This window comes from Toxotes jaculatrix, chromosome 4 (assembly GCF_017976425.1).
Source record: "Toxotes jaculatrix isolate fToxJac2 chromosome 4, fToxJac2.pri, whole genome shotgun sequence".
Classification (NCBI taxonomy): domain Eukaryota; kingdom Metazoa; phylum Chordata; class Actinopteri; family Toxotidae; genus Toxotes; species Toxotes jaculatrix.
The window spans coordinates 17,109,575-17,125,102 of NC_054397.1; the positions used below are offsets into that span (position 1 = coordinate 17,109,575).

The window sequence follows — 15,528 nt, forward strand, 5'->3', positions numbered from 1 at the left end:
GATCACAGATTCAGTGGACTAGAAAGGAAGCAGTAATACCCAAATAAAGTTTTGGGATCATTTTTCAGTCATTGAATCAGTTTCCCTGCACTCGGCCTAAACAGAAGAGACGATATGCATACATTTACTTTGCTGCATAAAGTCCAGTGAAGAAGATCTTCATCATAATGATGAACAGAGCAAGAGACAATAAGACACAGACATGTCAAACATTAAAATGTTGGGCCGCTGTTAATGTGCACTGTCCAGCTGTATTATGACCAAAAAATAAATAAATAAAACAAATAAATAAATATCTGACTCAATGGGTAGAAACTTAATATTATAAGACTGAGTTGATCTTTATACTTCATTACAGACAGAAGCCACTTATGTCTTTAAATTTAAAGTTAAAGCCTGGTTCTGTCCTGTATGTTTATTACTGCCAAATATTTGTTTGTAGGATATAGGTTCAATCATAGCTGGGTTTGCTGTTTTCATGGCATTTTTGACAATTAAGAAAAAAAAAACAAAACAACAACAACAACAACAGAAAAAAGCTGCCGTCTATCAAACCGCTAACTGGGATCCAAATAAATAAAAAAGGCCACAGTGTTTCTATGGTACTGCTTGCAAAGTTTAATACATCACTATACAGTTGTCTTAACGCAACAAAAAAGTTAAACCATTAAAAAATGAAAAAATCATAAGTACAATACACACTCAGCATTTTGTACATATATGCCCCAAGCATCCACGTGACTTGTTAGAACTCAAGTATGTGTTAAATATATACTGTATGTATTTATATATTTCTATATAGTCATGATGTATGTACAGAGGGAGTCAGGCTACAAATCATAACTTTATTAGTTCATTTTTTTTTTTTAATATCTCAATAACAGGCCACTGTGGAAACGTAGACATCGTACAGTCAAGTCTTGTGTGTAGCCCATTCAAAAGGCTTAAAGCAACATGTTACATGCTTTGGCTGTAAAACAAACTTCTCGCAGTAGTAATAATAATAATAATGATAATAATAATAATAATTATAATAATAATAATGGTTTAAATCTGAATAATATACACAGAAAATTGTACATAGCATCATGTGGTTGATATCCTGCCTGATTTTTGCTTCGAGATCTAGCGAGATAGCTTCACATGTTCTGTTTCTGCGACTGTTGACAAAACGAGAAAGATGGAGGAGGACTGAGCAATAATGTCACCTCTAAACTCTTGGTGGAGCTGTGCATTTAACGTTTCCAAAAGACCATGACCACGGCTCTTATTTTTCAGGCCGTCTTCAGGTCAGGAGCTCTGACCACAGAAAACACTCTCCTCCAAGAGCTGTGAAGGTGACATTTTACAAACAGCAGCGTGTGTGTGTTGGGGTGGGGAAAAGGAGATGGAAAAGCTAATGAGGCTACATGCTACAGCAGCCAGTGAAGAAGACAACACATCCTCCCTCTCTAGCACTGAAGGCAGCGAAATAATGATGACGGTGAAGTAAAATCGTGGAAGGGGACAAACTGTCGCGGATGCCTGATCGCCACATCAGGAATACAGGTTTGAAGAGTAGAAAGGAGAAAAAAAAAAGGAAGACAAAGCAAAACAGAATAACCCTCATTTATGACCTGATTTTTTTCTTTTTTTCCTTTTTAAACGCAGCAAAACTCTTGGCTCATGGTTTTTATCCTCTCCCATCACTCATAGTTTCTCTCATTCAGAAAAACTCCTCAGCATCAAGTTTCTTTGTTCAAGTAAAATACCAGACAGCCAAGTCCTGTTTATTTCACAGATTATAGCAAGCACAAGGGGTTTGTCTGACCTGTGTTATAATAATAATAATAATAATCACAATAAGAATTATTATTTTTATACCTTAAAAAAAGGAACATTATGTTAGAGGTGGGATGCAGTTATTTAAATAGATGTAAACAAAGACTGTTCTGATTTCCCCAGGAAGCACGATTGGACCCAAAGGTGAGTTTCACTTTGTTTCACAGTAAATTGCAGCACAATTTGCGGAAAAGTGTTAACTCAAATAAAACCCTCATTCTTTTTCATCCAGATCTAATGTACGTAATACAGAAAGAGAAAAGAAGATCACAGACAACAGTCAGGTCAGCTGAAGTTCTGCCTGCCTGTGTTATCTTCTCTCGTCAGTGGGGTCAACAGTCGCCTTCGTGAGGACAAGACGCTCAAGTCAGGAAAACATGGAATAACAAAATAATAAGCAGATTAATTATAATATCAACAAACCTTCAGCGTCACACTTACTGCAGTTTGTTCTCTGATGTCATTAAACTCTGCACGAGCAATTTGGGGATGAAAATGGGAATACAGCAACGGCCGCAGTTTGAGAGGCTCATGTTTAAGAACTGATAAAAGGGGGAAACTGATCAGAGATCTGCACTTTTAAGGAGGAAAACACTGGAATGGGGATTTTAGTGGTTTTTCGTGTGAGTCTATGTCTGTGTTAATGTCTAAAGCACGACACAAGCAGCTCTGTACACAATGGTCTGAGATCATTAAGAACAATTCAAGTAAGGCAACATGTTGACATGAGATGACGGAATGGATGCTGTAGGTTTTTTTTTTTCTCTATTTGTTCTTTAAATTGTGTCATTTGCAGTGATGTGGGATCACCTCTGTCACAGAGAAGAGGAGCATCGTGGGTAAAGCTCCGCTCTGAATCAGCTCAGCCTCTGTGAGTGTAACAACCTTAAACACATCGAAACGCCGAAGCACAAGTTCCATTTTAGTGATCAAATTTGCTAAATTCTACAGAAAGTGAATGGAACTTTTGTATGTGGAGGCGGCAGCTGTGTTAAGCTTTGACTAGAGCGCAAACTCCTTCACATACAGCCACCTAACTGTCGTCCTGTGCCTGGCTGGCTTCTCTACACACCAAACAGCTACAGGAGTCTGATCCCCTCCAGAGGTGATTCGTATGTAAACTTTGTCACTCGATGTTCGCTGCGTGGTTCAGTGCCAGCAAGTATAGTGGACGAAGTGGTGGAGCTGTTGTGGTTGGCAGTTTTAATGACATTCAGTAAGTTCTACGTGAATATTTGTGTGTGTGTGTGTGTGTGTGTGTGTGTGTGTGTGTGTGTGTGAGTGTGAATAGAGAGAAATTTGGCAGAAAGCGTACAACCAGTGACTTATACTTAAAAAAAAAAAAAAAAAAAAAGAATCTTCCTGGTCAGTGTATTTATACGTCACCTCTCCCAGACCAGATTGTCCATTCGTTTGTTGTAGTGCAGGATGGTACAGCGATAATATCAGTAGTGCTACAGATAGCCGCAGCCAGGAGAGCTGGGATTTGCAGTTTTTCAATGGAACCCCAGTCGATCGCCAGTCTTGCTTTCCATTTTTCAGGCTGATTGAGATGGCAGAGTGGTTTTCTGGCAAATAACACCCCCCCGCCCTCCCCACATATGGTCGAAGCTTGCTGGAGGATAGGTGGATAAGTACGGTGGAAGAGGGTTCATGGCACTGATTTTTCATCACCACCGTCACTGAAGTCAAAGTCCTGCTGAGGCTGAGAGAGAAACTCTTGACTGCCTCTGGTAAAAGCTCTGTGTTTTTACCTGCGTCCATGAAAAGATGAGGGTGGTTTCTACGTGACGGGGCAGCTCCTGTAGGTTTGTTGAGATGAGCTCCACCCCTCTTTATTCATCACACTCATCTGCAGGGACACTGAAGGAAAACAAAGACATGATCAACTTGCACCCAAACCAGAACTTGCTCACTCTCCTGATCAAAGATGCTGTTCTCCTGCAGTCGTCGTTTGATCGAGAAGGATTATGGGAAGAAAAAAAAAGGCAGAATGTTGTTTGGGGCAGCGGGAGCAGTACACAGACTTAGAAATGGAGGTAAAGGACAAAAAAGGACAAAAATGTGGGCAGTGCTGGGGGCACAGTGCAGCTCTGGACAGGTGTACAGAAGGTTGAAAATTGTAGTCCCCCCCCCCTCCCCCCCAAGATAAGTAATGGATCCTCCTCTACAGCTTGAGGCAGATGAAAAGGTAGAAGAGACGGAGGAAAAGAGCAGGAAGCAGTGCAGAGGAGAGTTGGGGAATGGTGAGGAGGCACTTACTTGTCCTCTGTGTGCTCAGGGATGCCAGCGGCGGCCAGTGCAGCTCGGTACTGCAGCAGCACGCCTCGGACACTCTTCACAAACCCCTTAGAGAGCGGGAAGAGCGGAAAGCCGATGTCCGGGTAGCCACTGCCCTCTGGGAGGAAACTCCGGTAGCTCTTTCTCCGTTTCTTTGGTCGCACTGCTGGCTGGCTTGCTGTGGAGCCCACCCCTCCTCCACTAACCATGGCAGAACCTGATTCTGATGTCCCGCCACGGACTACAGAACCAGGGACTGTGGAGCCAGCCCTGTTTTCACCACTCAGAGAGGCATTCCCCTGGCTGCTGTCAAAGTCTGAGTTCTGGCTCAGCTCCTGCTGAGAGGCCGCTGTCGTGGAGGGACTCAGCCCTGAATCCTCCAGCTCCTCCTCCATAATACTGGTAACTCCTGCTCCCGTGACCCCCTCCTCCCCTGGCTTACTGGGGCTGCTGTGGGCCACCGCCACAGGCCCCGATCCCAGGGGCAGCTGCTCGTCCAGAGGCTCTACCGATGAAGGTCGGTCTTTCGAGTGTGAAGCCCTGCAGGACATGTGTGCTGCCTGGCCCCTCTCTGCGGCGTCGTTCAGCTCGAGCCACGCCTCCAGGCGGTGGACGAGCCGCCAGCCGTTAGAGATAAAGTGCTCCTGGATCTCCTGTTTGAAGACCTCCACAGGATTCTGCAGAAGCTGTGTCATAGACTGGACCATCTTGATCAGGGCCATCTCATTGTAACAGCGGCTGTTCTCATATCCTTCCTGAAGGCCTCGGTCACTGTCGAAGCCCGCCTCGTTATAGTAAGGCTCATTGACGAGGATAAGGCCTGTGGGAAAAATACACACACGCAACAATGTACATGCAAAAATGTTAGAGAACACTTCAGACTTAAGATTAATGTATCAAAAATCACATACCTGAAAACCACAGCAGTAAAAGATGAAAGTCAGGATAAGATAAGATAAGATACACCTTTATTAGTCCCACAATGGGGAAATTGCATCCGTCACAGCAGCAAAGAGACAGATACAGGCACCCAGCATACACAAAAAATCAAAAATTTAAAGACTCAAGATTTACCACAGGAGAATAAATACTATAAACAAAGTGACAGTATACACAGTGTGAGCAGTATATACAATATTGAACCACTGTACCCAGTATGGGCACAGTATAGACAGTCTAGACAGCAGAGAGTGTAAGCAGAGGCTGTACATATTGCACCCGAGATTAAGTTTGTTGCATTTTTCCGTCCTGGTATGTGTGTGTGTGCATGTGGTCTGCTCAGCACAGCTGGTTATACAGTCTAACGGCAGCAGGAAGGAAGGACCTGAGATAACGCTAGGATTGTACTGTAAATACTGTCAACTGTAGTCCCAGACAGCTGAAGCCAAGCCGACACTGTATTCTGTCCAGAATTAGTCTGAGGTTTTTTCCCCCTCACACTGACAACACAATCAAAGGTTGTAAAAAAACATCCCCTGTCTCAGATTTGGATTCTGCCTGTATTTAAAACCAAACCAGACCAGTTCTGATGTTATGTACACAGTAAACTACAACAGCATTTGGTACCTGGATATCATTTGTCAACAAGCCCTAAAAAAGTGCTGACTACACGTCCAGTCTTGGGTAAAGTCTGATGATGCCCAAAGTTACATCCTTCTGCTTCAACCCGTTCAACCCTACTGATCGCACACAGCTCACGTACCAGCTTGAACCCTGACTAGCTCTGTATGTACAGTGTGTTCAGCGGTTGTTACAGGCATGAGGAAACGTGATGCTATGTGCTGCAGCTGGTGGACTTTGTCCTTTATGATTCACATTCTGATAGCACTAGTCTTAGCATCATAGATGCGTTTCCTGGTTTTGAGCTTTTTCAAAGTTCTGCAGATTAATTATAAAATATTAATTTTAAGAACTGAAAGAACAATTAATGATAATTTTAACATGTACTGTTTGTACCGTTTGTTTCTTGTCTGTTAGCTGAGATTTTCTTGTAATAAGCAGCTATACAGCACAAAAACATGAATGTCAGGGAGTGAATTAAAACACAGTAACTTTTGTGTGTGTGTGTGTTTGTGTGTTTGTGTGTGCGTATGCACTAACCTTGTATGGAGATGAGGACTTGCAGCAGACTGGACTTGCTGGTCCACCTCTCAGTGCCCTGTGGATCACATCACCAGAAAACATCAAAAGAAATCAGCACAAGTTCTTGAGAAAACCACAGATAAGGATTTAAAAAAAATCTGACTTCCTGAAAACAGCAAAGCACATTGACATCTCAATTTCCAAGAGTCCAAAATGACATCTTCAAATGTCTTGTTTTGTCTAACAAACAATCTAAAACCCAAAAAGATTCAGTTTACAATGATATGACCAGAAACAAGCAGAAAGTCCAGCCAGAGTGACACATTTTTGTTCACTGACTTATCGATTAATCCGCTAATCGCTTGTATGCAGCACCATTTGCGTTGCAGTTACCGTATTTACAGTGTTCATACAAAGCTGTCAAGATTGAGGGATTATATATTCAAACAGAGAATAGAAACACAACTGTTGTACATCAATGATAAAATCTTCAAAACTGACAAAACTTAAGCTTTCCACTTCTGTTTTTGTTGCCAAAGAAGTTAGATCATAATCTTCAAATAAAGTCTGGTTAAAAAAACAAAAACAAAACAGGTTTAAACTGGTTTAGTTTGGCTTAACACACCACGGAGTGACACTTCAACAGCCAGTACAGTAAAACTGCAGGTTGTTACTGAGTCCCTAAATTTAAGTCAGACACTTTTGTCAGAACCCACCTTGCCAATCCAGGTTCCCAGTAGACTGACGCAGACTTTGCCGTTGTCGTAGAGGTTGGGATTGAGGCGGCCGCTGCACTGCGACAGGTAGCGGAACAGCGGCGGCACAGCGGGGTAAATGTTGGGCAGCTGGATGTCAAACAGGAACAGACCGTCCTCATAGGGGGTGCGAGTCGGCCCTTTGATCAGAGCTGAGAACAGGTCCTGTGTCGGACAAAGAAAAGAAAATGATGACACGTTTTTTGATGTACGCCGTCAGAGTAAGGGTGACTATGTGATGTGAGGTTAATGTCAGAGATATAAAAGAGTTATACATTATAACTTCCTTTTTGTACATCACTGTAAAAAAGCAATCTCTGGTTGTACCTCATAAACAAATGAGATGCAGTGAGGGCCGGCATCCACCATCTTAAACCTCTATTTTTAGGTTGTTACTAATGCGTTTTTAAAAATGACTGAACATTTACGATAACTCCCTGCTGCTTCTGACACACTCAGCGTCCTACTACTTCTCCTTTGTCCTCCTACCTGTTGCTGTTGTTGACCCAAAAAAAAAAAGTTCTCAGTTGGTCACATATGGGCTAAAAAGGATGTTTAGAAACAATTTCAGTGGTGTGTGTGTGTGGGGATGCATCATCCTTATCTGTGAAAACAGTGCATGACGAATTTGTGCACACAAATATTTCATGGAACAAGTCAGAGTTTTGGCCCTGCATTCCCCAGTAAAAGCAGGACCAAAAGCGTTGTGTTTACTTAGTCTGTTACAACATTACAAATCTTTTCTACACATCTGTAACCTTAAATTCCTCATGCAGACATTTTTCACAGTCAAACCTACAGTGCCAGTCACTGTAGGTTTTTTTGGACATGGTAAGAAAACTAATCCCAAAAAAATCGGACGATAAGATATGTGTGGCTTTTTTGCAACCATATTTAAGACAAGAAACCCACCATGCGATCTTCAAACGTTTTGACCATGATGCCGTCTGGCAGTGATGTTGCTAGCAGAGCCATTTCTTTCCTCACTGTGCTGAAGAACTTCTTTGCCTCTGCCGGCTGAAACTCCATCTTCTTGAATGAGTGAGTGTCTGTGACAAAGAAAGAAGGACAAATGGTGACTGAATAGCAACAGAGAAAGAAGAGAAAGATGCAGAAAAGGAATTAAATCCTACATTAAATTTCTCACCTGGTGCCCACTCCAGCACAGAGAACACCTCTCCCTTGGCACTGGTGAAGGTGACGCCAGGCTTGCCACCACTCTGTTGGCACAGTACCGGTGTGTCACTGAGAAACTCACTGGGCCACTCTTGTCCACCAACTGGTGTCTGGGGCTCCTGTTGTGGCTTTTCCTCTCCAGCTCTCTCGGCCTGAACAGTAACACACCAACAGGTTAAAACACAATCTAATGACAGAAAATGTCACAATGTTGAACTTATTTACCGCTTATTTATTTGGATTACACTGGAGAATTCGTGCTCATAATTAATTTAACTCTGTCATGTTGTAGATCCATTTAACACCGACCTCTGTCCCTGCTCCTCCACTCCCCCCTGCCTCCACCACGGCCTCCATCTTCTCCTCCTCCACAATGGCCACGTTATCCAGCGTCTTTCTCAGGTTCTCCTGCAGCTTCTTGATGTCGTCCAGGAAGCGTTTCTCCTTGGTGGGTTTCTCAGTGGCTGTAGGCGTCACCGAGCTTGCTACATTAGCTGTGGAGGCCGGTTCAGCAGAAGTCGGGGAGGTTGGAGAGCCGCCGGTCCACAGCTGCTCCACAGTCATGTTCTTCAGGCTCTCCAGGATCTTCAAGGCCTCTTTCAACTCCCTGAAGCCCCGAGAGGCACCATCTTTACTGGGCTTCTCCGCTCCGTTGACTGCTCCTCCTGGTGTGGTTCCTAAGCAGGCAGAATTAATTAGTGTATAACAAATTACTTTAAGTATAATTAGAGAAATGTCAAACAGGACACAAGAGGAACATTTTTCATTTAATCATTGTTTTGTTTCACATTCAAGATCACCTTTACTCAGTGTGTTCCTGTACAGTATAAAACCTACAGTCAGTGCTACTATCTATAAATAAATCTGAACAGGACTGAAAATGCTAAAATGTGTCTCAACAACTCCCAGAAAAGACTAAAATCAACAATCTGTTAGTTCAGCAAACATTACTCAAAAAGAAGAAAATGTTGCGTATGCTGAGGACTATTTTCAGCGAGGGACTGAAAGACATTTGGGCTGTTAACGAACATTTACAGCAGCAGGACGATGCTTGTGGGACTGGCTCAAAATAAACACTGCAACGCGATGAAAGCGTGGCTCGTTTAGGTTTTTAATAGTTTCTTGTACAACAACAGAGCTCTACGGCACAGAGGAATAATATACTCAGCTTTGGCTGGACAGACAATACTTGAAAAGAAAAGATCCCGACCTCCTCCAGAAACAGGACTGGCCACGGCCACAGATGCTTCTCCCTCCTCTCCAGGGACTCCTTTAGTGGGGCTGGTGATCCCGGCTTTGCTGCCCTCCTGTGGGGGGATGATGAAGGTTGTGGAGCCAGTGGGCACTGGGGTCGGGGTCGCTGTGTCGGTGACATCTGTATTATTGACGTGGCTATCATCCTCAGTGGTGAGGCCGTTATCAGTCTCCCAGCTGTCGCTCTCGTCCTCCCACTCCTCGGTGGACAGGACGCTGCTGGTCTCCTCTACAGAGTCGTAGTCCGTCTCCTCAATCTCAGACTCAACATTGTAGAGGTGCTGCATGTGTGATTATTAGGAGACTATCAGCAACAGGCGTCTCACGTCTAATGTCAAAAACGACACTGAATTTCATCAAGGATGAACATTTACCTGTGGCAGGACGATGGTCATAGAGTTGTCTGCCCACACCACCTCCACTTTGCTGCTCACATCCACCCTGGACACCTGGCCTACTGACGTCTGAGAGAGAGCGGGTGTAGAGAAACGACCATTATCAACAACCAAGAAAGCATAATGCAACGTTTGAGCCTATAATATGACAACAAGACCAGAAGAACTAATGGTACTGTTGGATGAAAAGAACATACTGACTCTGATATTCTCAATGCCTGACGTGGAGTTAAACAATAAACTGTTTACAACAAAATCAGAACAGTCTGTACATGTAACAGCATGACTTCTGGTTTGAGGCAGGTACAATAAGAATCCTCCAAAACTCACAAAGGATCACAAATATCTATCATACCAAGTTTCCTGCTGATCAATAATTGATATCTATCAAAGCAAAATTTACACATCAGGAAATGAAATCCTACCCTCATGAGGTCATAATGTTCAGTTTGTGTTTAAACTGTTGATTCAACTTCCTGTTGTGTCTTACATTTGGTTTCCCCATCAAATGTCAATGACAGTAACTAACTACAGGAATACCTTCAGTGCAATGCAAACTGGTGAAAGGAAAGAAGTTTTTTTTTCTTTTTAGTTGTTCTCACCTCATTTTCGCAGTCGTTCTGTCCGTTCTCTGAGTTCCATATTCTGATGACAATGTCGGTGGTGCGGAAGTGAAAATCTGGGTGATCTGCAATGTCGTACACACTGACATCCTCCTCCATGCCGATAACCTGGATTTAAAACAAAAACAGCCAGGAATCAAGACATAAAACTAATGATATATGAATATATGTAGTGAAGTTACTATGGTTACCATAGACAATTTCACAACAATTTAGCCTTTTCCCTCTAACATCTAATCTCTCTAACATGCTCACAAACACTCACAACATCAAGCTTTATTAACTGTCAGCACAAAACCTTATGATCCTGACTCACCTCCACATCGTCGCTCGTGGAGTTCAGTTTGATCCACTTGACGACACACGTTCTGCCCTTGTGATCACCAGACTGGATCACACCGTACACTCCTGGGTCCTGGAGGGCTTGGGCTGAGGCAAGCAGACAAACACATGCACAGTTTGGAGAGAAAAACAAAGTAAATAAAATACACCAGAAACCTCTAAATACAATGATTAATTACAAAAACTGTAGTTGTCTGGAAGAAAATGGAAAATGGCTGTAACATCAAAGCCTTTAAGTAAATTCATGTATTTTCAGTCCAATTCACGAATACACGCACAAACTTGCCACAGTTTCAGCAGATGACCTAGATACTGTAGGTACTGTAGGTGGCAGAATGGCCTATTAAAAAAAAACCCTCATCGCAGTCCTCAGGGACAGAAATCTGAAAGATGCTGCGTCTTCACTAGTCTAAAAAAAAAGTCAGAGGGAACCAGAAAATTCATCATTATAAGAATATTTAATTCCATTTATTTTTCTTACGTCTTTTGTCTACTACGAAGTCCCCGGGACAAAACTCGTGGCTGTCGAGGTGCTGAATGGGGATGAGGTCGTTTGATCGGATCCCCTTCTCCGCCCGCCCGTCCTTCCACATCACATCAGCCATGGTCTTTGTGGATACAACTTCCACTGCCACCCTGCACAAGAACACAAACACACACACACACAGATCAGACTTAACTATTACTACTGTAAAAAGGTTTCAGTTTATAGAGTTTGGTCATAGTAATAGGACGTTCCTACCACCGTTTATCCTCTCTACTTATCCAGTCCTCTCATCTACTGTACCATTTATCTTCACCCAACCCACCACATTTGTCTCTCTTCTTGGCAAGCTGGTACCTCAGCCTTCCTTCTCATTCTTTCTTCTTTCTCTCACTTCTTCCTCTCATCACATTATCCTGCCTCACTGCCATACAGCTCTTTAAATCGCTTGTTCCTATGCCTCATCAAGCAAACAGAGAGCAACCATGTGACAGTGTTGACCATGAACAGGCAACAGTTTCATCTGTGACAAGTTCGTCATGATTTAAATTATAGTAATATTAGCATCATCTCTTTGCATCAGAAACTACGAAAAATTGCCAGTTTGCAACATCATCAAGGGTAGAGGGGTCAAGAACAAAAGGGCACAGGTTTCAAAAAGCATAACACATCTTTTAATTTAATGTGAAACACAGAATCATGTCAACAAAAACTGTTCAGCCCAGACTAGAGTCTCACTTAAAACCTTTTTGGAAAACGTGATTTTCATCGGTAACTAAATGGCAAAGAAGAGAAAACCTGCAGTGTCATGGTTTGCACTGCATGGAGTAAAGCAGCAACAAAGAGTGTGTGTGTGCAGTCAGTGTTTTGTAAGCTGATGATGTGTGTGACAGTGTGTGGTTGAGGAAATGACACGATCAGTAGTCTGCTCTGAAAGACTCGATGTGTGTGTGTTGTCAAGCTCCAGTGTCACTGTCAGACAGATCGAGACATGAGCCGTTTGACAAACAAGAGAGAGCCTGGACAAACAGACACACACGCCATTGTCAAATTTTCCAGGGAAAGCAGCTATTGGTTGCTTTAACAGTCGGTAACAGATGATGTCATTGGTCTAATTTTTACATCAATTTCCTGACACAGCAGCAGGAGAGGTCACTAAATCTGTGCAAGGCACTGGTATCAAACCAGTCACTGGTGAGAAACACAGTCAGCACAGTGTCTGATGAGTTGCTACAGACAGTAAAGTTGCCAACGGACAGAAATAGAAAGTTGGCCAAAAGAGGATTATTGCACAAAAAGGCTATTGTATGAATGGATACAGGAAACATCAAAGAGCCAGACATGCTACAGTAATGGACTGTAGCACATGGACGGAGACGGAGAGGGCCACAAGATGCACAGAGACACAAAGAGAGATGAAGAACAAAGCAAAGCAGAGAGAGTGAAAGAAGATAGAAGGAAATATTCTGTGTATCCCCCAGCTGTTAACCCACCGGTCTCCAGGCTTGAACTCGCGGGAGAACTTGGTCCTCTTCTTCTTGTGCTTCCTCTTCAGGTTGCGGATGGAGAGCGGGATGCTCTTCTTACGGTTTGTCCCCAGGCCACCGCTCTGAGAGGAGGCCGTGGAGCTCGCAGATGATGTCAGAGAGCTGCAATCACAGTTAGAGCCACAGGCTAATTATTCAAACATCATTTGAAACACTTAAAACACACACAGGATGTTTTTCATGTTACAAGTTAAGGATCATTAGACTGAGTAAGCAAATTTTTGTGTCATTTTGTATGCAGCAACTGACATTTACTTATATTATTCATTAATCTGTGGATTATTTTCTTTTTTAACAGAACTGATTATTAGATTCATTTTCTGTAGATCGTCGCATGAATTCATTGATAAGCTTTAATTTATGCTACGACAGACATAAGCTGGGCTCAGTGTTGGACTAGCTGACGTCTCTTCATGGCCCTGCTGTGTATTACAGTATAGTAGTGTGGATGGGTCTCTGAAAGGTATTGGAGGTACTGTAGACACAATAAAGTCATAATGAACAACGGTAAAACAGAATGAAATCCAGCTTTGCAATAAATACTACATTTATGAAGCTTTTAAGGTTCACATTTTGCTGAGGCCATGTTTGAGAGATGATGGTTCAGCTCTGTGGGTTTTTTTTTTTTAATGCTGAACAGGCTCAGGCGGTGACTTTTAGAAATGGCTGCGAGGCTTTCAGCCAAGCATCAGCCTTTAGTTGCCAAACTGACAAAACATATTTCCATCACCTATATTTGAAGGAATACATGTCCGGTTTAACTATCCTCCATATTTCAGTAATAAAAACAACAGTGATAAAGTATAATTAAATGTAAACCTAATTAAAGTCTGTGCATATTACTGTCGGTCTCAGATCTCCCTCTCACCTCAAACATTACCAGGCTTTAATCAACACCCCTCAGACACAGACATGTGAACATTTAAGCTTCACAAAGAAAGTGTTTTATCATAGAATTCATTCCACCAGATCCCATTATATTTTACAAAAGCTCATGTCATTGTCCATAACCTTCAAGCGGCCGACACCACTTGCTCATCAAGTGCCTCCCACACTTCCAACACATTCACACAGATGAACTTTCAAGACAAGGAACAAACAAACAGAATGCCAACAGACCTGGTGTCGTCAGTGTCTTCTGCAGCCTCATCGTCAGCGTCCTGCTCGCCGTGTTCAGCCGAGGTGTCGTTGGTGTTCTGGGGCTCCGGGGGGTTCTGGACGGGCACCACGGGGCCGTTGTTGTTGGAATGAGACGAGTCTGTCGGCTCTGATTTGTGTTCACCTGGTGTGAGACAGAAACCAAAGGACATGCATTAGTATTTCAATTTAAGCTATGGATGGATAATTTCCCAGAAAATGAAATGGTACTGCATACAGTAAAAACACAAAATCATTCGGAGGAGATGATGCAGAGCATCTTCACAGATTATTGACAAAGGTAAAATAGATATCACATTTAATCAGACACTTGAGGACCATTTTATAAAGAGCAGGCTGCCAGTCATTACAGTATTTCTTCAATAATCACCATAGCGTTGTCAGTGGAAATGCTATTTTGCTATGCTTGATAGAAAAGAAACAGTCATTCTTTTTTTTCCTCACCATAAAAACAAGCATATTTCTCAGTTGAAGTGAGAAGAACTTCAGCACAGGTTCCAATCAGTCTGTTCTCTCTGTACTGAGCCCCATTTGTGAAAAGGACTGTCTGATGTCTCACATGAACTTTAAATCATTCTGACTCTGCTGTGCATGGAGACATTAAGTTCTCAGCTACTTTAGGGAGGATGTAACCAAAACTGAATAAATGCTTTGTGTGTGTGCTCACAGAGAATATATTTTATGCCCTCATTATGCTTATCGTTACGCATTTAATGGTCATTTAAACATAAATTCATCTGCACTTCCTCTCATTTCTGCCTGCCTGATATAATGAGATAGTAAGGGCTCTGACTAATTATCATGTGTTGGACTAATGATTACGTGTGACGACCACTGCAGCGGTTTTCATAGAGACCAGACAGACAAGTGGCTGGATTTTTGAGGCACATACAGATTTTTGAAAGTTAAAAGACAAAAAAAAAATCTCAATTTTGGCTCACATTTATTCTGATAAAGATTCCTTACTAAACACTAACAGCAGATACAGTAACAGCAAACCTCAGAGGAACTTTAACTACTCTTTTGTTTCTGATTGTGTGATTAAAACTATAAGAAAGCTCATTACATTATTTATGGCAGCAGATTAAGCTGAAATCAAAAACACATCTTCAGCAGTTTTGACCTTCAGTTTCTTGCCTGGTGATAAAATAAACCCAGTCGATGTAGTAGTTTCACTCTACTTACAATTTCTCATTTGCAGTTCTATTTTTGGTTGAGTGAAATTCTTCAACAGTAGAGTCTTAGTAAGTTCATGACAGAGGCAACAAAGAGACAACAACAACCTTAGAGAGCACAAGTGCTCTGTGTGTGTGTGTGTGTGTGTGTGTGTGTGTACTGTATGTTCCTCTGGTGTTTTCTCTCTTCAGCTGTGTGCTCTTTGGTACCTTGTGTGTCAGCGTTCTCCGTCTTCTTCCCCGAATCCTTCTTGAACATCCTTTTCAACTGCAGGAAACACACACACACACACACAGTGACAGTCTGAAAACCAAGGGGTAACCAACATTCGTGCACTTATTTCTTAAAATATATCCGGCACTGTAATCATCTACTGTTCATTATCTTCTTGTGTAAAACAGGTGATTTGTTGTGTTAATATGCTCCTGAGGTGGT

The 15,528-nt window shown here is 42.4% G+C and overlaps 1 protein-coding gene across 2 annotated transcripts in view; it reads right to left on the reverse strand.

Moving 5' to 3' along the window:
* Positions 1-603: 603 nt before the first annotated feature.
* The window catches only part of ube2o (ubiquitin-conjugating enzyme E2O), a 37,316-nt gene continuing 22,391 nt past the window's right edge, over positions 604-15,528 (reverse strand). Inside the window, exons 9-23 of one of the 2 annotated variants that reach the window (XM_041036685.1) lie at positions 15,303-15,360; positions 13,879-14,041; positions 12,706-12,861; positions 11,210-11,364; positions 10,703-10,815; positions 10,366-10,494; positions 9,743-9,832; positions 9,325-9,649; positions 8,424-8,791; positions 8,086-8,266; positions 7,851-7,987; positions 6,900-7,103; positions 6,202-6,259; positions 4,084-4,921; positions 604-3,684 (exon numbers count right to left, since the gene is read on the reverse strand). In XM_041036685.1, the coding sequence (XP_040892619.1) occupies positions 3,657-3,684; positions 4,084-4,921; positions 6,202-6,259; positions 6,900-7,103; positions 7,851-7,987; positions 8,086-8,266; positions 8,424-8,791; positions 9,325-9,649; positions 9,743-9,832; positions 10,366-10,494; positions 10,703-10,815; positions 11,210-11,364; positions 12,706-12,861; positions 13,879-14,041; positions 15,303-15,360 (3,003 nt within the window). In that variant the 3' untranslated portion in view covers positions 604-3,656. Of the gene's footprint in view, positions 3,685-3,946; positions 4,922-6,201; positions 6,260-6,899; positions 7,104-7,850; positions 7,988-8,085; positions 8,267-8,423; positions 8,792-9,324; positions 9,650-9,742; positions 9,833-10,365; positions 10,495-10,702; positions 10,816-11,209; positions 11,365-12,705; positions 12,862-13,878; positions 14,042-15,302; positions 15,361-15,528 lie in introns of those variants that run through there. The other variant, XM_041036686.1, reaches the window with a different exon arrangement.